A 23,705-nucleotide genomic window follows, 5' to 3' on the forward strand; every position below is an offset into this window, starting at 1 on the left:
TGAAAGGGGAGGTGAAAGCAGGCCCTTTACCATTAATTCATACACTCCTAGTACTTTTATAAGTCTCCCTACACTTCCCTCTGTGTGAATTGGGAGCATTCCACTGAAGTCATTGCACCATACGCTACCGTAAAACTCGCATGAAGGAGGAAGGCCCTCAGTGTCCTTTCAGTGCCACTGAACTGAGTAATCAAAATTCTTAGTTCTCACTTTGCAAGGTCAACCCTCCTGCAGACCATCTCCACCAATGGGGTGCCATGATGCACTGATCCCTTGTGCAAATGAACAACTACATCCTCGAGTGCTCTGCCACCTCCAGCTTTTGTCAACACTGCTATTTTCAGACACCATTTGGAGTTTAACTTACCCAGATTGCAACTAATAGATCAACTAAAGTAGTGGTTCTTTGAGTCAAAATAGGATCTTTGGCTTCTGGCGAATGCAAATTTATCTGAAATATTTCATGCATTTGAGACCAAATGCTGTGGCACAAAATGCTACTGATACGTAAACCAGCTGTACATAACAAAACAGAAATGATGGTGCATGTTAGAGTTGTACTGGAACATGTAGACTATGATCACAGTATATGTAATTCATTTGGGTGGAATTTTGTTTAAACTACAAGGAAAGGAATATTAAGCCTCTGCCTTTAATAAGCATTGTCAGATGACCAGCCATGTAAGGACAGAGTCTTCAAAATATATCAGGTGTGAGGATTAATGTGGTTCATAATGTCCATTGGAAGGTGAATGATTCACAAGGAGTGAATATTCCTCTCATTAAATCTAATGGGGCCATGTCAGTGGAAGCTAATGTATTGTGATTAATACGTTTTATTAACATATCTAAGAAAAGTACATGTGGTAGTTGGTATAATGCTATAGCGTATCTGCAGAACCATAGCAACGTGCAAGTTTTAACTTTTGTTCGATTGCTACTTTAACTATTATTCCTTTCAAATAATTACTGATTTTCCAAGTGATATTTGCATGTTATTTTTCTGCCCAGGTTCAGTTCTTAAAAACAAATGTGTTTTCAAGAGGACAGTTTAGTGTAGGGAAATCAGCTACTTTCTACATCTGAAATATAAATGCTTTGAAATTGTTAAGGCAGCATTGTTAGTGGCTTAAAATTGGTCCCCACCTGAGAGAACAAAATGAAGCCTTGAGACTAAAGTTTAAGTAATCAGAGCAAGCTTTTTCAAATTACTGTAGTTTAATATTAGAGTGGAAAAAAGATCAGTATCTTTTACATTGATGTAGTTCTGCAGGTGCCTGATACCATTGTGCTAACTACAATATGTAAGTTTTACAAGAAATTACTAAAAATGGAACTGGTGAATTCCATTTCTCTGTATTTTATTATGTTCTGCTCTCCTGTGTGCAAAGTGTCATTGCCACAGCACCTTAGAATGCTGATTACTTGTAATAATTGTCCTTGTAATTTACCTGGAAGATCCACTATTGCTATCTTCCAAAATGAAAGCACTGAAATATCGAGCAGATTTTAGTCAAACTAAGTTTTTTGTAAGTTTCAGATGATTGGTCATGTGCAGATATATAGAAGTATTGTAAGGAACTTGTCACTAGATCAGTCAAGATTTTATGCCAAACACTGAATATTAGGCTTAACTTCCTTATTGATTCAATTACAGCTACTGCCACTAGCAACTCACATTGTGTGGTTGTGTGTGTGTATATACACACTGATTAATTTAGAATTAGCTGAATTTAGAAATTACAGGCTTAGAGATTATAGTTACAGTGGTCATGTCATTTACTGCAGTTTTTGAATGTGAGTATGCAATCAGTGGGGAGTCTCACCTCCAGATAGATAATCCAAGCTCAGACAGGCTGCCACTCATTCATCCTCTGCAACAAAGTGATCAGGTATCACTGAGTCATCTCCTTAATGAAGTGGGGTTTTTGTGTTTTATCTGTGAGAAGGACAAAATGTACCAGGATTCTTGCTTAATGATGGTGTCATTTTTTTTTCAGTGCTTAAAAAAAAAAATCCAGCAACATAGAAGACCCAAAGAATATACTCAGTCTACATGTTTATAAAGCTCTATAGGTGTGTAACATTTAGGTCTGTATTTAAAATCTCATGACATAAAAACATGATGTTACATCTGTTCACTAATAAAAGTAAATTCATAAAGATGATGCAATTAGTGCTAGACCATGTTTGGGATCCGAAATACTTCTATTACAGCTTTTTTTAATCCAAAAGTCTGATTTCTTTTGAATATGTGCCAGGGGTTTTCTGAATACAGTTTGTGGGGGGTTTTACTTGTTTTCCAGGATATTCCCAATGCATCCGTGAGCATATTCCTGATCTTGCTCTCCAACAGAATATGCAGATGGGAAGGCTGTGTGACATACTGGGTATGTTATGAGCTGTTGGCTGCCTATTTTTTGATCATTATTTGCCCATAATTGTGAGTAAAAGAGAATGACTGATGAGGACTTTCTTTTTGTATTAATGTTAAATATAGAGAACATGTAAGATCAAAAGTAATTTATCTGCTATGGCGTTTGCTTCTGTCCACTTTATTCATAAGAAAAACATGCTGATTCTTTCCAACTCCGTGATAAGGTAAAGCAGCTTCATCCTGTGGCATGCTGAGCACCAGAAACGATCTAAAGTGTTTAGTGTTCTACAAAATTAGGTAGCTAATTCTGCTAGTGTTCATTCAGGCTCATACAGAGAGAAAGATGTGCTAGAAAAGAGCAAGCCCTTATTTAAACCAATCTTTTTTAAATTAGCAAATGAGGCAAAAGACATACATTTAAAAGTTTTTCCTAGAATGACAGTCCTCTTTTAAGCAAAGCAGTGAAGAATATTATTTGTCAGTGACCAACTTCATTGGCTCCCTGGAATGACATACTTTACATGATTCATGTATATTTCAGTATCATTATTATTTTATAAATGCCATTTAGTAAGTTTGTAACAAAAATATATTAGATCCAGAAATTTACAGTTGCCTAAAATAATAATGTAATTGCCTTTATATATTATCTAGGCATGAATATTGGTTTTCCACAGTACAGTTTTATTTTTTTAACATAGATATTTTTTGTCTCTAAAATGATAGTTAGAAACTTAAAGGGACAAAGTCAACACATTTAACAGGCATTCTTTCTCATTTTAAAATCTGTGAACATGAAGATTGGTTCTGCTGTAAAATGTAAAATAGACCATGAGTAAGATACAAGCTAGTTAAATATTAACTAAATTATTAACTAGATCAGATGCTTTACCTGTGCCTGGCCGAAGAGCATTGATATTTACCATATTGGTTTTCTTTTTCTTTAGAATACCAGAGGATTTCCTTGCTTGTTGTGACCTCCTCTGAGTTAATCTGTCTCTGGAGCCCCACTGTGTCCAAAGGAAACTTGTGTATCTCTTTATAGGGCAGTGCTAAGAGTAGTAAAATGTGTTGCAGCATTTTATTCAACAAATTCACTTGAGTTTGTCAGTTTTTGACAGTGCAGTCCATTCAGCATTACAACCGACATTGGCAATAATCTTTTTGTACCCTAGCTGGTAAATTTTCAGGCTCACTTTGCAAGTCTGAGTAAATGCCTAAAAGCAATAGAGTATTGACTAACAGTTCTAGTGAACTGTTCTTTTAATTATTTTAAAAAGTTATATGGTAATGAACTGTATTATATAAAGGCTCTGTCGGGGCTTCAGATAGAGGGCTGATTGTTGGATGCTGTACTGCTTTAATGCTTCAGTTGAGATTCTGGCCTTACATTTTTAATGTGGGTTGTTTGCCTGCAGCAGTATGGCACAACAAAGTGAATGAATGGGATATCTTATTCCTCTATAACATTAGGCTCAGGGTTTCTTTAGTCCAACACTTGCTTTGCTTCTGATTCATTCACATGTAATAGCAGTTGTCCCTGGCACTTTCCAGGCTCTTGTTCCTGCGCCCAGTAAAGACAATGAAAGACTTCCTACTAATTTCAGCAGGAGTTGAATCAAAATCTATGAGTGCTTTTTGGCAGTGTATTCTATTGATGTTGCAAGGGCCATTAATTCATTAGCTCATCTATTAACATTAATATTTTATAAAAGCCAAGTAGTTAAAATTTTCCAAAATGGCATATATTGAAGACTTTCACTTTCTCACCTCTAAGTGTTTGTGTATACACTGTCTCTCAGCTCAAGTTGTTCTACATGCAGAAAAACAGATTTTCACACTGTGGTATTTAACTAGCTAATCTGCACACTCACATGCTCAGCAATAGTTATTAATGGTATCCTACCGTGAGCTTTTATGTGGACAGGACAAGAATAGGAACAGGCCATGCAAAATCCAGGCAGCGTATGAAATTGCAATTTCATCAGCTTTCTAAACTTAATAGCTCAGTTTTATAATTTACTGAAGTTAATGGGATATATTTTTAAAGCAGTGCGCAATTCCCATTGATGTTAATGTGAGTCGCACATATAAATCCCCCTGCAACACTTTCAAAATTCTGCCCCCAATATGTTCTGCAGATTGAATTCTGAAAACTAGCTATTTCTTTGGGTTACTGACCTGTCTTCAGAGAAATGCTGAAGCACAGAAAAGCAGTTTAAACCACTAAGATTTGGGAATTACAGATCTCATTTTTATTTCCAGTGCTCTTTTAGGGAAGCTGTTTGTTAGCACATGATCAGGAATTATCAGATTACTGTTCTGAATGGAGTCTACCTTTCTTCCAGTAATGAATATTGTTCCCCTTTGTTTTAGATGCCAACGTGGACGTCATCTACATCTGCCCCCTTCATCTGAGTGAGGAGTTACTGCAGTATTACAATAAACTCCTGGGTCTGCAGGCAGCTGTTAGATCTGGGAACCCTGAGGACATGGGTGACCTGCAGGACAGGTTCAAAATTCTCACCCCTGAAGCTATAAACAGCTTCCCTGTGAGTTTGTCTTCTAATTACTACAGCTTGAGGGATGCAGTAAAATTAAATTGGAAATTTTATAACTTGTAACGCTCTGGTACACATCAGTGAAATATTATTGCAAGTTTAAGGGCTTTACTGATTAGACTACTAGTTAGAGCATTGGAAATAAATATCCTGGTTTAGTTTTATAGACTTAGTTGAGATAGTCCTATATTGGCTATTTGTAGATCACTGTCCCTTCTTACTATATGCTTGGGACTGGGAACTTGATAGATTTATATCTCTGAGCAAATCGTAGCAATAAACCATTCTTATTACTCAAACTTTATCTCTGAGTAGCCCAGCATTCAATCATTCATATGTTCCTAGTGCTTCTTGCAATTAAGTCAAATGCAGAGCTTCTTAAAGAACAGAACTTAAAACAACTTAGGTTGGGTAATACAAAAATATTAGTTCCAAACCTGTCAAGTCAGTTTTAAATCCATGTGCTAAAATATGGTCTAAAAAGAGACCTTAATTAATGTACACTATGTACAGTGTTTCTGAAAATGCTGTAGGGTAGTGAAGACTCTTTACAGTGGAGAATAATTTTATATTGTAAATTTTAAGTCCACAGTGTCTTAGCTGAGATTTGATTTTTATGAAACTTTGTGGTACATTTATATCTGTAGGTTCTATGCTTGAAGCCCTGCTCCTGTTTTCGATATATATTAATAACCCTCTTCTAGTTATTGTGTTGAACAAGTATTGGTTATACCATGTACTGATTTAAACTGATTGTTTCAGAAGGTAAAGAAGCTTTTTATGTTTTATAAATGTGTTGGGTTTCAAATGTAGTTCTATAGTAGCATACTGTTCAGCAAAACACTTGTATATATCTATGAATCCTTTTCTGTTGAACTAGTCTGAAAGCACCTATGTGAGAAAAGTGCTTAGCTCTTTTGCTGTGTAGGGAGAGACCCCTGAGTCAGAGCTGTCTGATAGTTTTGCTGTAGTTAAAATGAATTCTGTAGGTATGAATGTGTTCTGTTTTCTCTGAAGTTGGAGAAAAGCATCAAGATTATATTTGTGTTTTTAGGAGCTGGCTTTTCTTTAGTATCGTCCTTTTATCTGAATACTGGAAACCTACAAGAATCACAGCTGCCTGTGTTGGGCCTTCACCTTGTAAAGTGAAATTACTGGGATGGTAAATCCTTGATAAATACCAGTGATGTATTTTTAATTTTTAAATTGCTCTTTGACAATTGTAGCTGGTTTTTCTCTGGCTACTGGCTTATTTTTCCAGTATTAACTACCAAATATTGGAAGCTTTAAGAAGCCTTCTACATAAAACATGCTAAAAAAAAATCTAAACCACATCATATTATGGATAAAAGGTGCTGCTAAACATGGACAGGCTGTCCAGGAATGGAAAATGTCTTTCATGGACAATTTTGGTCATGGTGATTTGGCTGAAGTAGTTTCAGTGTAAAAGCAGGTTGTTTTCAGGCATGCATCTCTTGTGTATAGCCTTCACTCTTCCCATTTCTGTTGAAATATTCCAAACAAAGTTCCTTTTCCAGGTGAAGAGCAGCTTTGTGAAAATTTATTATGCAGCTATGATTTACTGGGAGAAGTTACATGCTCTGATGTAGGGAACTACCTTAGTTACAAGGGCTACATGGTTCTTTCATGGCTATGGATCATGCTGCTCACGCAGCTGTGGAATGCTGGGAAGTGTATTAGTGCCAAGTGCCATCAGAAAGAATGGGCAATCACGGGTTTCACGTGATACCAGGTTGAGGTATACCCTTGGCTGTTCAGTGTGGTGCACCTGTTTACATGCAAAAATCCTCAAACTACCTTGTTTTCATTAAGCATGTGTTCTTTACCATCTATTAATTAATGTGTCCAAGAAATGTATCTTTTGTGTGGAGAAGAATGTGTACTCATAACTGATCGTAGTCATCCACTGGCGTCAGTGACCGTGGATTTAGCTGTCATTTTGTCTGTGTAAGGTTCTTTTTAAGGATATTTCTTCTTGGTTATTTAATAAAAAGCTTTTGTTGTACCTAATGTATCTAAATTTATTCCTAATATATGAAAGTATGGCTTGAAGGCCACCTTAGCAGGCTCCTTTGAGCAATTATAGAAGCACAAATCAGCTTTGGCCAGTTTCCTAATTGTTTTGATGAAACTGGATGGGAGGAAAATCTGTGGAAAAGACACCCAGACACAGATAACCCTGTGCTCCTTGGCATCTGCAGATGGGAGGCAGAGAGAGACTGTGAAGAAAGGGTGTCCATATACTGTTGTCCTTAGGCATTTGCTAGCTATTAGAATGACCTCTTGTGACCCAGTGCATCCAGGTGCCATGAGAAACATTTCCAACAAAGGGTTACACTATGCTGATTCTCAGCTAGTAGAGTATCAAAACAGTGTAGCGGTAGCTTTGCTCATCATAGTGAGGCTGATGCCAAGGTCATCTTCTCTGATCTTGAGAAGTTTAAAAGAAAAAAATCGACAGGCTTGAGAACCAGGAACTAGCCCTTTGGTTAACCTCCTAACCACTCTTCTGTGCAGACCTGCTGGAATTTGGAGGATTCCTCAGTTCTCCTGCTTTTACCTGCTTTCACTCACACTACTATATATCATGGCGGCTATACCACTCTCAAAGCAGGAATGAACTAGATTTTACAGCCTGTTTCCTGCACTCCTTAATTAACTGTAAAATCCATTATTGAGAGACACAAGGCAAATCTCATCCCTACATCACCACTCGTGGCCCCAGGGAGCAAGTGACCGGGGCTGGAAATTGATCCTGTTCTCTACATGGCAGAACTCTGCCATGAGACCAACAGAACGGGCCATGTCCCTGCTTTTATACCAGTGCTCAGGAGAAAGGAAACAAATGAATCAGAACATTAAGAGTCTCAGTTTTAAAACTGATGGAAGGAAAAAGACTTCAGGAAACTTGTTTGTTGCTCTTTTTACCCTTATAATTCTGTGACTCCCTTTTTCCTGCCAGAACTTTGAAGAGTATCTCATTTCTTTGACTTATATCCTCACTGTCCTTGCAGTATGTCTGACTCCTCTACAGAGGCACTTGGGCACTTTTTGGAGCCATGTGTTTGGTATGAGAAAGCGCTGAGGAACTGGCAAAAGGGGATTTCTTTTGTCCACTTCCATGGGCTCCCACATCTCCTTTTCCACCATCGTCCCCATCCAAGTATTGGAATCAGGATTTATACTTCAGTTCCTGTGAAGGAGCATCCAGGACTTTGAAGGAAAATATTCTGGGTTCTCCAGTCCTAGAAATCCCTAGCAAATCTGGTATTTATGCTATCCTGAAAAGGAATACTTCCCTGACTAGGGCCTAAATTAGATGAAATCTCAATGTGAAGATTTTCTTCTTACGATTATGATTTGTTTATGGCAATCTATCACAGTGGATGTCTCTTGTACTATTTCTGCATGATGTCCATTCCTATCTGTCTCAACCTCAGCACGCCTCTATATCTTTGGAAAGATAATTGGGTTATCTGCAGACCATGCATAGGATATGTTGTAGCAAATATTTTTGAGGTTTCACCTGCCGTGATTAATATTCTTAGTTTAAATTTAGAGGTTATAGCATCTGTCATGAACAGCTTGTTCAGCAATAGATCTTTTTTGGAAGAAATTAAAAATTCCTTCCAAAAAGTTGAAACCCTTGTACTTTAAACAACAACAAAAATACTGCCCTCTCCTTGAGTACTCTGCAGTTGCGTTTACAGTAGCTATCAGAACTACTGTGTAATGGAAATGTATATCCCCAGTAATTTAATGTGATCAGTGAAAGCTTTTGTAAATCAAAGTGTTTTATTCTCAGAGAATCACTTAAAATACTGCTGAACTGTATGGTGAAATACATTCCCTGCTATAGGGGTTTTTCTTCATTTTTGTATTGATTTTTAGGAGCTTTAGAGTTAAACCATGCCAGAAGTGTTGCTGAGATGAATCACTATTATCCAAAGGCCACCAGCCTCTCTGCCGACTGACAGAAGGATAATTCCGCATGGATCAAATAAATACAGATGTGTAGTAATTAGTTCTATTCCCAGTGAGCCCATTTCCAACACACTAAAGATGTGCACGATTATGGAGCCTCACCCCAACAGCTTTTATCAATTTAAACTGCTAAGCTACAGGATAGGTCATAACCCAGCCTGCTATTAATAATGTATTTATTGTGTGCAACATTATAAATTAGGTTCATGGAATAGAAAAGAACACCTTTTAACAAGAATAATGTTATCTTTATACAGAAGCATCACATGTGCCTAGCCACTCAGCTGAAGTACAGTCCCAAGACAATCAAAAGAATAAAAATTCTTATCCAGAGCAGAGATGCCTACATTATTGGAGGGGTTCCCCACAAAGATGATTTAGCAGTGGCTGACATGCTAAATGTGCCTATACTAGGCTCGGTGCCAGAAGTGGCTCATCTCTATAGTACCAAGTCTGGAAGTAAACGAATTTTTGCCAGTGCTTGTGTGCCAACCCCTCCTGGAGCATCTGACATCTACAACAATGAACAGGTAAGCAGGACGTGGTCTGGGATGTGTCAACATGCAGATGCCTGTTTTCACTTGATAGGATGCAAACTTTGTACAATTGCAACAACTCTATTGATTAGACCCTAACTGGGTTTGATTAAATCATGTATGATTTCTTTTTTGGTTCTATCTGACCAATTAAATGCAAATCGTATCCTAGTCAGGAAGTAATACAATTGTTCTGGTATTCTTCATGGCCTTTCTCGAGAATACACAGGAGTGTTTGGTCCAGTTATTTCAAACAGTTTGTGTTGCTGTTCCATGAATGAAGTCATGGCCTCAATGAGATTAATAGGAGTTTTACCATTGACCACGAATAGAACAGGGATTTCTGGGAAACTAAGTATTTGATGAAGGAAGAATTTCTTCTGCTTAGGAAGTCAGCCTATTCAAATTGAGGTTCACTGAGCATATTTGCAACTGGAGTTTTACCTTGTACCTGGCTTATCATTGGTAAATTCGCCTATCTTGTTAGCATGACCAGTAAGAAAAGAACAAAATATTACTACACTAAAATTACAAGGCACAAGAGTGTTCTGTACTGTGTTCAGTTTACATATGTTTATTTTGCATTCAGTGCCTCAGTATTTCATTCTATAAGCTGATTTTGCAATTTGCAGTGATATGTCTAAGAATGATCCATACTGATTTTTTTAAAAATATGTTTATAGTAGTGCTACATCTCATACACGAAAATAATCAGTGCCATGGTTTGTAGGTATTCCTACTTCTTAGAGAGGTTTTTCACATTGCTTTGCTTTTTATTAATCACCTTTAACAGTGAAAACAATCTAAGCTACACAAATACATTGCAGCTTCTATAGTAAATTAAATAAATGTATAATCAATGATCTGAAAAACAACTGATTTATTGTTAAATAATTTATCTGAATCTAATACTTTTGATTAATAGTACAGTGTTACAGAAGTTCTAATTCTGTTGTCTGCTTGTATGAAATACTGACATTTTAGGTTAAATAATCAAAGCAAGTTGACGCTATGTTAAAGCACAATTCAATTTTCACTTAAAGATAGCACATGATTCTTTATGATTGGTACAGTCCTTACAACATTATTGATCCTTTCCATTACTGTAGGGGAGTCATCAAGAAAACCACATTTATGTGGTTCTCAAAAGCCACAAATGGCATCTGGAACACACATGTAATTGTATTTTAGGTCAACATTAAAAAAAATAAACAAAAGCCCCCAAAATTACTGTGTAAAAATGTAGAAGGCTCTAGCCAATGCAACAAGATCTGGTAATACTTTTACCAGGTTCAAAGGCATTTGCAGTTTCTAAGAAGTTAATTGCATCCTACACCAGCTGGGCAAAAGGCATTTTAAAGCCATTTAAATCTGCATACATACACAAATAAATAATTAGCATTTTTATAAAGCCTGCCTGGTAACTCCTTCATACATTTATAACCTTATAATGTACTCTCCAGTAGGAAAATTTCACAGATGTTAGGCTGGTGTTAGAATCTGGCACAACTGTTTCTCAGATTTTGCAAATAGCGTAGTCCATCCCATGTTATTCCCTGTCACAAACATGTATTGAGCTGTACTGATTATCCAAAACCTAAGATCCTGATTGGACAAGAAAGCCTGGACAGGCAAATTCCTCTCTGCAGAATACATTGACCACCAGAGGTGCTCAGTTGCTGTTTGGTAGTCTGCCCAAGTGGACTCAAGTACAGGATGAAGGCCATAGATTCTTCATCAAAAAATGTTCAGGGTTGCTTTTGCTAAGTCTCCAATATAACTGTAACAACACTAGTGTCTCTAAGAAACAGAAACCATAGTTAGAAAATAAATTTCAAGTCCAATTATGAGAACTGGAAGTCTAAATCAAGGAACAATTTAATATTATCATAGTGCAAAATATCTTTGTGTCATTGCTTGCTCCACAGATGATTAGTGTTCTCAGCCAGCTGATCATTGACAACATGGAAGTGCAGCGTTGGTTGTTTAAAGTGAATGATGAATGTGGAGGAAATGGCACTGCCTATTGCGACATTATCTCACATTTGAAATGCTACCACTGGGTTCAAAAGGAATGTCAGAGATACAGCCCTGAGATATGGAGTAAGTCGTGGGCACATGTAAGTAACAAAGGAGCAGGGTGTCTTGTTTGTTGTCATGGCTTCTTAATAGTCCATCCGGGTTCTTCCTCACAGTAAATCTTTTCTTGGAGCTTTCATTTTAAGGCGTTGGTAAGAGTTGATATTACAGAGTCCAGACTAGCTTGTACAAAGCAATAGGCAACAGTAATTCAAATGAAGCAGTTAAATATTCCAAAATATAAATGAATACCTGGCATCCAACTGTGGAATAAGTCGGGTGTCATAACGCTTCATTCATATGCAATAATGTGCAAATGTTAGTGTTGTTTTTATTCAAAGTGAGGACATGTATAAATGAAAGTATATAAGCGGCAGAGCCTTATATCTACATAGAAACTTGGAATCATTGGAACAAAGTGGTGTACTAATATAGTTGAACAATACTAATCAATTTGAAACCACATGCAAACTGATTACTTTTTAATCTGGCTTTCTAAGGATCATTTTTTCTGTACATTTTTCCTCAATAATAACTTTTAAACCTGTTAGCCATTTTCAGCTGTATAAGACAGAGCACTTGAGGTCTCCAAGACCATTAGACTCCTGCATGTTTCATTACAGTGGGTGTTTAGGTAAGGAGAGGTAGATACGTAACTGAGGGAAACAGTATAGCATGAACTCATGCACTACTAGATTCCTAAGAATCCACAATTGAGAGAGGTTGTAAGATTATACATTTCAACGGCAGAAAAATCTATATGAAACTACACTTCATTAGTTCTGGCATTCAGAGAACTATTTGTAGTTTAAATATTCATTGGTATTTAAATGTGTTAATTTCAATAAGCATTTGATATTTCTGTATATTGTGCCAAATTCATTCCTAATGTAATGGTTTTAAAGCCAGAAGGAATGTATCCAGAAAGAATTGTTTAATTTACATAAACTACTCATTATAGCTCTTTTGATTTTTTTTTTTAATTCAGTCAAAACTGGTTCAAAATTTTTGTTTGATTGAATGATATTGTATATTAAAATTTCAAATTGTGCTGATTACAATTCTGTTGCATTTGACAACTACAAAATTATTCCACATTATAAAACAGAGCTTATTATATAAAGCTAAAGGGCTAATTTCTCTGATGTCCTAAAGATCCCTCACTCTGTGCAAGTCAAACAGTGTGGAGAACTGGAGAGCTACCCTAGTGGAAGCATTATCTGGCCACTGAATACTCTGGGACATAGAGCTAGCAGAATATACCCAGATCCTGCTCCCACCATCTGAGTCAGCAGGGCAGAAAACATGATTCAAGTCTAGTTCTTTGCTAGTATTAATTCCCTGTATAAGTAGTATTACTTAGTGTTAGTATTAGTGTTCCTGTTTCTGTGCCTTTTTAATTCTTTCATGGCTATGTGATTCTGAATAAAGGATGTAGTTATAACTGTCTGTCTTTAGTTTCCCTTTTATAGTGCATTTACCTTAAGCTTTGATGCAACCAGGAATCAACCCATTAGAAGCCCTTAAACATAAACATTTGTTGGAAGTTGGAAAATACATACAGAATAACATATTTGATCTAATTTCCTAGAGTCAGCAGGAAAGCTTCCACAAATCCAGACCAATATTAGTGTGGGCTTTGGCAAAGCATGAAACTTGCTGCCATTTTGAATGTCTTGTTTGAATATGTGGTCCAAATTTTTCTGCTTTCTGAGTTTAGCCCTCTTTTGTAGAATGGGAGACCTTTTTTATATATAAGGAATTACAGTCTCCACTGAGTATTACCATTGAGAGCAGAGGATTAAAATCATCCTTTGTTAAGGAATACCATTGTAATGATACACATTTAAACATCAAAGCATTAGTTTATGAGCACAGGCATGCTTTAATGTCCTATTACAGTATGTAGACCTGTTTCTTTTGATAATGAAGACATTGTGTCATCGGCATAGGCTGCCACATACAAAACGTATGCTGGCAGGTTATTAAAAAATTCAGCTTCTTGATGAAAGACTATCCTGCAGGCTAAGAGTACAGTGAAAAGACTCTCCATTTTGGTAGAATTATTAGAAATGAGAATATGACTGTAAGCAGTAAATTATGTTAATACTTACAAATAGCATCATTTGCATAGCAGTTTAAGACACGATACCCAGATTTTCCTTATTGGTATGTAGTAGGCAACAGATTAAAAATAATGTAGTTTGTGAGTTTGAACTGTGCAAAAATCTATTCTATCTGAAAATGAGACTGATTTTAGATACCTCATTTCAAACATAACATTGGGCAAACAAAAATGCAGGACAGGATTATCGATGTATTTTACCTTGTTAACTTAATGCAGCATCTGAGTTATCTGAACAATTATTTTGCTGCTGCATAAAGGGTAGATTTCACAAACTATGCTGAATGTCTCTGTAAGGCCTTCATCCTACTGTGCACTGCTGAAGTCTGTCAGCTTATAAAAAATTTCATCCTGAGGCACAGATTCTAATGATATGCAGTATCAAGAGAACTGCTGTCTCCACAAGTGTACATTTGACAATCATGAGGCCATTTGTGGAGACATTCTCCAGTGTGAAAAAGAATGTCAGGATCTGGCCCCAGTTACATGCAAAAAGATCAGTAAGTACTGGGACACCTTAGCAGTTCAATTGTATCTTGCAATGTGAATGATTATTGTAGGGAGCAAATAAATTCACAGATTTTTAACTGGTCGACATATGCATGTAAGGCATGTGTGCTGTGTGAAATGCTCTTATGCCATTCTATTGTGATTTTCCCACCTATTTTCTGTACCAATTCAAGCTTCAGTTAGTCTGTGCGTAGCAAAAAAATGTGGTTCTGCTACTACTAGAGTAAGTGAAAAAATAATAGGACAGTTGCATGAGGGTCTGTTTGAAATATCTAGAGAAAGATATCCATAATACTTATTAATATATGGTATTCCAAAGTATGCTAAGAAGCTGGGTATCTCACTCCTGCTGAAGTCAGCAGTTCAGTTTTTGGAAAAATCTCACCTATACTTATATGGACCCTTGCTGGGAGACTGTATAAATTCATGGAAGAGAAAACTATTAACTATTATGGCTGACACAGTCTTCGGCTTAGAGGGATTCAGAGCTGCAAATTGTTGGAGGCTGGGAGAGTATCTGGGGAATGGATATGCTTGCTCTGTTTTCATACTTCCCTGAGAATCCGCTTGTGACCACTGTCAGAGTCAAGATTTGGGGCTAAGTAGCCCTTATACAGCCATACTTTCATGACCTTGAAGAAAGATGCTCAGATGTCCACTCAGAATTCAAGCTGAAGATTGGTGGAAAAATGGTCTACAAAGTATATTTGGTGCCTTTTGTTTGTTTTTGAACCGACACCAGGCTGTCGAAGTCTGCAATGCCTCCTGGTCTCTGACTTCAAATCTTGGGACTTAACTGCCACCTCAAACTCTCATGACACTTGCAGTCCTCTTCCCTTTTAGAGGAAAGGTAACATCACCTTCCTGTTAGTGTTGCCTTTTTTCCTCTTTTAACAGTCTCCCTTTTACATAAAATAATACAGGACTGTGCAGGGATCCCATCCTCTTGTATAACTACAGAACTCTAAATAGTATCTAAATCACTAGATTAAATTACTAGTCAAATTAATTTTAGAATTATCTTTTATTACACTGCAACTCTCAATTAACCACCAGGACCAGCAATATGATATGAGTTTACCTAGCAGCAATCCTAAAGATAACAAAGGTCAGCCCGAAGACTAAAAAAGGTGTAAGCATGGGGATAAAGAAGAAAAGAGCTGAAAGTACAAGAATAGAACAAGACACACACAAACAAGCAACAAATATTCTCTCAATAAGCCATTAAAATTGGCCATAGCTACACAACCATTTCAAAACTCTCCATTAACTATCTGTTGCAGAAGAAAAAAAAGCTATTTAATGCGCTTGGGCAGCCTACTGTTTTAATGTTAGAGTGTTTGAATCTTACTGCCTCCAGTTGTGTCACAGTATTTTGTCATGGTTTGTTTTTCTTATAGAATATATCTTGGTTAATTCACTAAAACGTGTAAGAGGAAGTCAAAATCTTTTCAAAAGGTGACAAATCCGTAAAATCCAACTTTCTAGTCTGTGTTGCATAAAGCAATATTCAGACACTGGTTGCAGGATTTTGCATTGATTGCTATTGGAAAATTACAGTTTCAAAGGCCAAGATAAAATGATGCAAAATGCTGGCTGTTCCTTTAAATTAAAAATGTTTGGGTCAACTTTCAGAAGTCCTGTAATAAGTATTAGATAAACTTGGCAATTATCTGAAAATCGGGAACAGTGGTGAGCAGATTCTTTCCTGGTTGAATGAATCGCATTCACTATATGAAACCTGAAGCATATATACCACATCTTGTTTCATTACTGAAGTAAGGAATTCAGAGTACAGAGTATATGTTTGTAAACAGGTCAAAATAAAATCAACTGTAATACTGTCAAAGACAATTTTAGAAACATGGCATTGCCAGCACGGTATTGTTTCTGATCATCTTTGAACATAGTATAGCTTCCTAACAATGTTTTTTTCCTTTCTGCTACCCATTCTCATTTTCACCACCCCAATCACCTTTTGTAATGCCACCAGCTTTGTTCTAGGGCAACGCTACAAATACTACTGAAACTGGAATAAACTGTGAGCAATTGAATTGGTCTTAGTATAACACCTAAAGTCTACCGAGGGGGTTCTTAAGCAAGTAGTATTTGCTGCTGCTGTTACTGTAGACACGCAATTGCAGGTGTGGTATTTTTTTTCAGCCTGAAGAGGGCCAGAAGCTCTGACAGATACACAGAAGATGCATTTACAGCATTTTGACAGGCTTTTAAAATTTCATCTAACTGATATGATGTTTAACAGGAAAAGGGCAAGAACCCAAAGACTTAAGAAAGAAAATTATTACCTATAAAGCAATACTGCTGCAGGTTTTTTCCTAGTATGGGCAGTGCTCTGTCAGCAATATATCCTAAATAGTTTAAATGTTCACTGTACCTGTGAACAGTCTGTAGTGCTCTTATTCAGTTTATTAATATATCTGTGTATCTGCCATGGCGATGTTTCAGGTGATTCTCAAATCTTAAGTAAAATAAAGCATGATAATTGTATCCCTTGGTTAAATTAAAGCCATGATATCCATTCCTAAGACTTGCAATAATCAGATATGCAAGCTGTTGGTTTGTATGTCCTATTGATTTAATATGCTTCTAATCAGTACATAAAGCTATAGGCCTGCAGTGTTAATTTTTCATATGCTTACAAAGTACCCTTTGATTTTCTGTCACGCGTTAATTACAGCGTTTTGCCATTAAATAGGAAGCTTTGTGTAAACTAATTACTAGGTAATCATTGTCTACCGCAAGCGTGCTGTTTGTACCTTTTATTTTATTCTAAAAATGCACAGATCTCGCAGTCTGGAACCACTATACCTTCCAGCCATTAGCTCTCACTAATTCATAGCATTATTGTGTTAAGATTGTAGGAGTTGTAATTGTTGTGGTATCAGTGCTGTTAATTACCGGAGTAAACAGTTGAAATGGTGCCAAGGTCTATTGTACAAGGCAGAGGAAAGGAGGTTTAAATGTTACTTCCACCATCTGGGGACTGGAGTAGAGGCAAATGCTAGAAAACAGCAGTGAGGCAATATCAGAACTTCAGCTCCAGGGTTTTAGGCCATATGGATCCAGAATATTTTGAATCAATTGAATTTAAGTGCCAGTTTGTAGCAATAACAGTGTGGAAGGAGAGGATAAAGCAAGAGCACTAAAGAAATCTGAAATCCTTTAATGTTATCGCATCCAATAAAATGCCTGCTTGGATTATTTTAAAAATGTTTATTTTGCTAAAATCCAAAAAGTAACACATAGGCAACTCGAAGAATAAAATAAGTTTAACTGTGTGTTGTTTGTGAAACGCGATGCAGGTTTTGTCTGACAATTCCTCTAGCATTACAGCTCAGCAATTTAGATAAAATTCCTGGGAAGTGACTGTGGATTATCTATATGATGTCTTTTTTCCTTTTGAAATCACATTTTTTTAATTCATTAGAATCCTTTTTTTAGAGATGCAAGCCAGAAAGCAGGGCAAGTGAACAAAAGTGGACAAAATTTATAGAGATTGAAATAGAGAAAAAAAACAAAATTAGGAAAATATTATTAATGTAAGGGCATCTCAATTGTTTGTGCCTTTGCAGAGATCTCATTAAAATACAGAAAAGATGCATTCAAATATTGCTTATCTCATTTTGTATGAGGATTAACATCTCAGTGCCCTGAACTTTCAAATGCTGCATTGAAATAAACGTAATTTTTTTTTTAAATACAGATTTTTTAAGATTATGACAATTATGTTACATTTTCTTTGCTCTGAAGGTAGATGTGGGGAACCTTGAAAAACGAAGGCTGCAACCTTGCAAAAGACATGCTTTTATGCATAAAATAGCAATGCACATGGAGTATTTTTTTGGATTAAAAAAGCAAACTATTTAATAAAATCATCCTAATCTCAAATTAACATGCTGTGCATAAACACGCAGAATTATTTGACAAGCTCGTAGAGCTTTCAAGATCCTTTTTCTCTCTGATTTTTGGTAGCACAGGCTGTAGTGATTTTATATTTGATTTCCCCGCATATATTGTTTTCCGAGATGACATCTACAAAAAGGGATCGCGCAGCATATTGCTGTTGCCAGTTTAGCAGTGTTCAGAGGAAATAGAAAGGATCTCTCTTTCTAAACAATCCTGGTTTATTTATTTTTTATTGGTCTGTTAGCAGATGTTGAAGTAGTTCAGGGCACAATGTAAACATGTGTTTTTCAATGGAAGTAGCAAGGTATACAATGAAACAAGCAATTGGGAGGGGTTTTGTGGACTAGGCCAGTGGGGTTTTTTTGCTTTTTTGTCTGTCTGTGTATGTGGTTGAATTTAGAATTAAAAGAAGTGCTTGATCTTTATATATTGAAATCCTCAGCATGCAGAGTGACAGCATGAGCGAGAAGAGAAAACCATGGCCCCATGTGGTGTGAAAAAAGGAACAGCAGTTTAAGTGCTGGAAAGTTGAAAGAGAACTAACCTTCTTGTTCTTGTAGTCAAGGAAAGTGGCTGTTTTGTGCTTTTGTATTGAAGCACAGCATATGTGCCTCAGTTTGACAAAAAGCCTCTTGAGTCAAAGCAACCCTAGTCCTGTGTGCTGATCCAAAGCGAAGGCCATGATAATGAGGGACGGGCTCTCAGGAAGCAGTGAGTAGATAATACTACATAAGTGGAGAATTCTGTGCACCGTTTTCACCATTCTACTTAATGCAAGTCGCAGCCACAGTGAATCGCTTGCTATACAGCTGAAATGGGCCATTAGCTATCAGGGAAAATTGTCTTTGGTACTTTCAGCAGATGGAGCAAATATTTTACAAAGCAATTTTACATACGAAAAACATTTGTGTTACTTGGTAATGATGGCTGTTTTACATGATGTTACCTTCTATCAGAACATACTTTTCCAGCTCGTGGAAAGCAAAATTGGCACTTTTTAATTTTAAAATTTGCAGTTAACAATTAAAAGCCTGGGCTTTAAATCAGGTTGCAAACTTTAAGTAGATAGGCTATTCAGTGTATCACTTCCAAAAACATTTCCATTTTCATAAACCTCTCAAATTGTTTTGTTCGGTGCAGTAGATTGTGATTCTGGCCAGCATGTACCTGTCTGAATTAGAAAAAATGCCAAATCAGTTTAATTTGCAAAATAGCAAATAATGAAAGTTATTTGGACAGTCAGACAGCAGTTACTGGCCTCTTCCAATATAACCGTGTTTGCTGATGTTGCTGAGAATATAAGAACAAGCTGGGCTGGACCAATTCATGTCAAGGCAGCTGGAATAAGTTATCATGGCTCCACTGATCACAATATAAAGGATATACTGTACAAATGGTATGAATTGTCATAGTGCCATTGAAGTGGCATAAATTGCTGTAGCTTCATTGACTTCAGCAGAGATGTGGCAGTTTGTATTGCTGAGGATCTGTCTGCTGATTTTATTCTTCTCTGGCCCAGTCAGCTTTAGTTATTTAGAGATACTTTCTTCACTCTATTTGCTTGCAAGGTCTAAATAATTTCCTTTCAGTCTGCTTTTTAGCTAAAAAGCTGTAGGTCTTTCTCATGCATTCTGTTCTGCAGCCTCTTTCTGTCCCCAGGTGTTTCCTCCTATTTCTAAGTCTATTTCTTCTTTTCTTCTTTCTGCTTATTTACTTTATTACTCAACAGGCTTTTCTTTGCTGACTGATCTGTCTCGAGTAGATTTCCTACTGGTGCCTTCAACACATGTCATGTTTGGTCCTAGTTTCTTGTTGCAACTGCCATTCTAAGAAAGCCTTTCAACATTCAGCTTGCAGAAGGATAAGAAATTACGTTTAGGGGGAAAAAGGTGTAATTTTTTTCAGGCTTAGTCATTGTTATAAAAAGGTGCAAATCGGATTTGGATAAAGAGTTCTGCATGACGTAAGCAGTATTTGGGCTGCTCCTTTTTTACTGGTACTAAGAAACATCAGCTGAAAGATTTGAACAAGTGCTCCCTGTTTCCATTGAGCCTATGATTCTGAATTGTTTTGGGCCACATCAAGAAATAAGACATTGGTAAGCTCTGCTGGAGATACCGTCCAATTTAAATGAAATTAGCCTACTGAGCACTGATCCTTTTAAAAGGTTTGACTTCATGAGTGAATGTTGGATCCGGCCTTGAATTTGCCTACTAAAACTCCCTATAATCAGGATTATTGCCTTTTTAGAGCTTACGGTTGCAAAAAAACTTCAAGTAGAATTCCAGGTGCTGATCCTTAAAAAGCGGTTGCCCGACTCCCTTCTGTGAACACCTTGATTATTTACGCATTACTTGTTAAAAGCACTGTTACGTTGGGTTTGATCTCACAAGAACATTTTTCAGATTTTCTTGAATTAGTTATTTCTTTAAAAGCCTCTCTCTTCTTTCTGTAAGGCAACTGGTTTTGATGCCTGTATCATTCACAGTCAGCGAGTTCTGAGGGTGCTTTGAACTGCAGGATGCTCCTGAGCTGGGCACTGTGCATCCGCATTGCCCTAGCAGACGTTCTGAGTTCATCCTGTGTTCAGGTCCCCTTCAAATGCTATTTGACCTCATTTAAGCAAGCAACACTGGGTCTGTTGAGGAAGTACCACAACAGTCTTGCCTGTCTAACATCCATCATATGGACAGAGAGTAGTAGCATATGATGTTACTATATGTATAGATAATGTGAGTGGAGACTCTGTGTCTTACCAGCAGCCTCCATTTGTAAGGCAGGTAAGCATGCCCTTCGAGATACTTCAAAGTCTGGAAGCTCTGCTTGATTTTGCACCCACTTTAGGGAGCTTTCTTTCAAACCCATGTGTGATCCTCGAAAACAACTTTGTTTAAAAGGAGATACTACTGCCCCCAGCACTGTTCCATGGAGACGACATGGCTGCCCTCAAGTCCCTTGGAATTGTTGCAGTGGAAAATTGTGTCCCAGTTGACATGTCCATAGTTTAAGTTTTACTTATACAAGCTTGGTCACAGCACTCTCACATGCTTCTACATATCCAGCAGGGATTATTGTTTTTTTCCCCCATAATTTATCAAAAGCTTTCAGGCAGTCATTACATACCTCTTCTTTTGTTTGTTTTGATATTTCTGTTTCAGTTGCACAATACCCAAAGTCATTAGATCTCAGGGATGAGACTCAGTGTGACAGAGGTATCGCTGAACGCACTGATGGGTGCAAACTGATTTGTAGGTCAGCAACTCCGTGACATTCATCATGGCTCACATTCTCTCTCCAAAGCTGCATTTATTTTCACTGTGCAACAAACCACTTCTTGGCTTAGCAATATTTCAGTGCAAATACAAATCAAGACAAGGCCAACTGATATTTGCTCACTGCTCTGTTATTTTAGTCAGCTAAGATATCTAAAACCTAAATTCCTCCTTACAGATTTTAAGGAAACAAGCAGTGTAAGACCTGAATCTGGGTAAATTCTGAACTTGGATCTCATGTTTTATGTGGTCCTTTGTTTTTGCCGTAAAGTTAAGGTTGTGCTGCTTAGTATATTGATATACTGACCCAAACCATTTTTTTAGCATTTTTTCTGAGATGTTTAAAGTCAACATCATACTTTTCTCCTTAGTGTACAATAGGAGCCCACATAGCCCAGATCAGCAGCACCATCTAAGCACCTCAATATTTTTAAGGTATTTTTTTCTCAATTCCATGTGAGGTAGGGACAGCAATTGTCCCCCTTTCATGGCTGGACAGCTGAGTCACAGATAGAAAGTCATTTTCCCGAAGTCTCACAGGCAGACTGCATTCAGGAACAAGATACATCTAGGTTTCCTATACACAAAGCTGATACCTTAGTCATTGGCCCATCCTCCTTCTCCTCATTCTGGTAGATAAATGACAGTAAGCTGATTTTGAATTCATATTTTTGGTTATGTCACATCATGCGCTTCATGACAAAGCCCATCTCTTCAAACTCACTGGTCTGGAAAAATAGATTTATTTTTTTTTCCTATTCTTAGATGTTAGCCATAAGGTTTTATCATGTTCCTCCAGAGCTCAAGATAATATGATTGTGGCTTAGGATATTGCCAAGATCAGAAGACGGTTGGTCATCTTCTGAAGCACGGGATGCTGAAGAGAGAGGATGTAAAACAGCAGCAAAGAGACCCAGGGGAAGCAGGCGAATGCTTATGAAGCAGCAAGAAAAGCAGCCTGAAGCAATAGAGTCAGGGTCCTTGCACTTTATATGCTGGTGTACTTCTGGGATATTTTTGAACAGTAAAAGCAATGCAGTTAGTTTCTGTATTTAATGGGGTTGTTTTGTGTGTGTGATAATACAGTAAAGAATTTGAAATTAGGAAGAAGCTAGTTTATCTCCTATAGTATGACTCATCAAATTCTACCAAAGATAGAGGCACAAATACACTCATGAATTGATGTTACAGATTGGAAAGTGTAAAAGGATATCTCCTGCATCTCCTGCTTTAGAAACACTTTTGGCTGGTTATTTCTCTTTTTTTTTTTTTTTTTAATAACTAAAGGGTGTTCAGTTTGATATAACAACTTAAACATAGAATCAGTAAAACTATTTCTGGCATATGTGACTATTTCAGTATACTCAGTTTCAAAATATAAACAATGTAGAATTTATTGACTGCTGGTATTGATCCCTAAGCAGTTACCAAGTGCTTAGCATTTTCAGTTGCCAGATCAAATTATTGATATAAATTATAATGAAATAGATGCTATAATGAAGGGGGGGATTGTCTTTCAGAGAAGGACAGTTTTCAATAGGAGGGAAGAGTACTAAGTAGAAAAATTAAAAAAGGCTTCCTGACTGTGGATAAACAGTAACCACATTTTTTTTTTTTTTTTTTTTTTTGCCTGTTGGAGGCCTGGTTTTTAATCACCCCACAAGCAGTTTTCATTTCTGTAGTAAAATTGCTTGTGGTTCTATTTAATTTGTTTCTGCAGGAGCCAGCTTTGGTGAAGATCTCCCAGGAGCTGCCGGGCCTTTTAGCACAGCACGTACAGCCAGTCAATGAGAAACGATTCCCTACATGGGAAAAATTCCTCCAAACATTTCTTAGTCAAGGTAAATAAGACTGCAAAGTCGCTGTTAAGTGTTATAAGGAGTAATTATACCATATTGTATGCCATATTCTTGTTAATCTTGGGCCCATTTAAATATTTATCTCCTTTTATTTCTCCATTATGATTCAAATGTTCATGTATGAATGAATTATAGGCAACTATTCTATCATTCATATGTCCTATCCAAGCTTTTAACCTGTATTAATCCTGGATTACCTTTCTCACGTGATTCTGAATCAATAAGCACGAACTCCTCAGTCCTGGGTTACTGTACTGGAGACTGTAACATTTGGCAAAGGGCTTTAGGGAATGTTAGCATCGAGTTTGCTCGTAGGTAAATGTGAGAATATTTCATCTTTGTTAGGTGTTGGTCAGCAAACATCTGCAAGACTTGCTTTTCCCTCCCATAGGACCAGAAAGGGAGCTATATGTAAACTTTGGATGCTATATACATACATTGCATGAAGTCAAAT

General features: G+C 37.0%; 1 protein-coding gene across 1 annotated transcript in view; it reads left to right on the top strand.

Moving 5' to 3' along the window:
* The window catches only part of IQCH (IQ motif containing H), a 72,251-nt gene that overhangs the window by 24,617 nt on the left and 23,929 nt on the right, over positions 1–23,705 (top strand). The window contains exons 9-13 of the mRNA XM_010572317.1: positions 2,307–2,390; positions 4,754–4,929; positions 9,201–9,473; positions 11,408–11,599; positions 23,113–23,233. Of these exons, the coding sequence (XP_010570619.1) occupies positions 2,307–2,390; positions 4,754–4,929; positions 9,201–9,473; positions 11,408–11,599; positions 23,113–23,233 (846 nt within the window). The remainder of the gene's footprint in view (positions 1–2,306; positions 2,391–4,753; positions 4,930–9,200; positions 9,474–11,407; positions 11,600–23,112; positions 23,234–23,705) is intronic.

This window comes from Haliaeetus leucocephalus, unplaced genomic scaffold, assembly GCF_000737465.1.
Source record: "Haliaeetus leucocephalus isolate CR32 unplaced genomic scaffold, Haliaeetus_leucocephalus-4.0 Scaffold339, whole genome shotgun sequence".
Lineage (NCBI taxonomy): Eukaryota > Metazoa > Chordata > Aves > Accipitriformes > Accipitridae > Haliaeetus > Haliaeetus leucocephalus.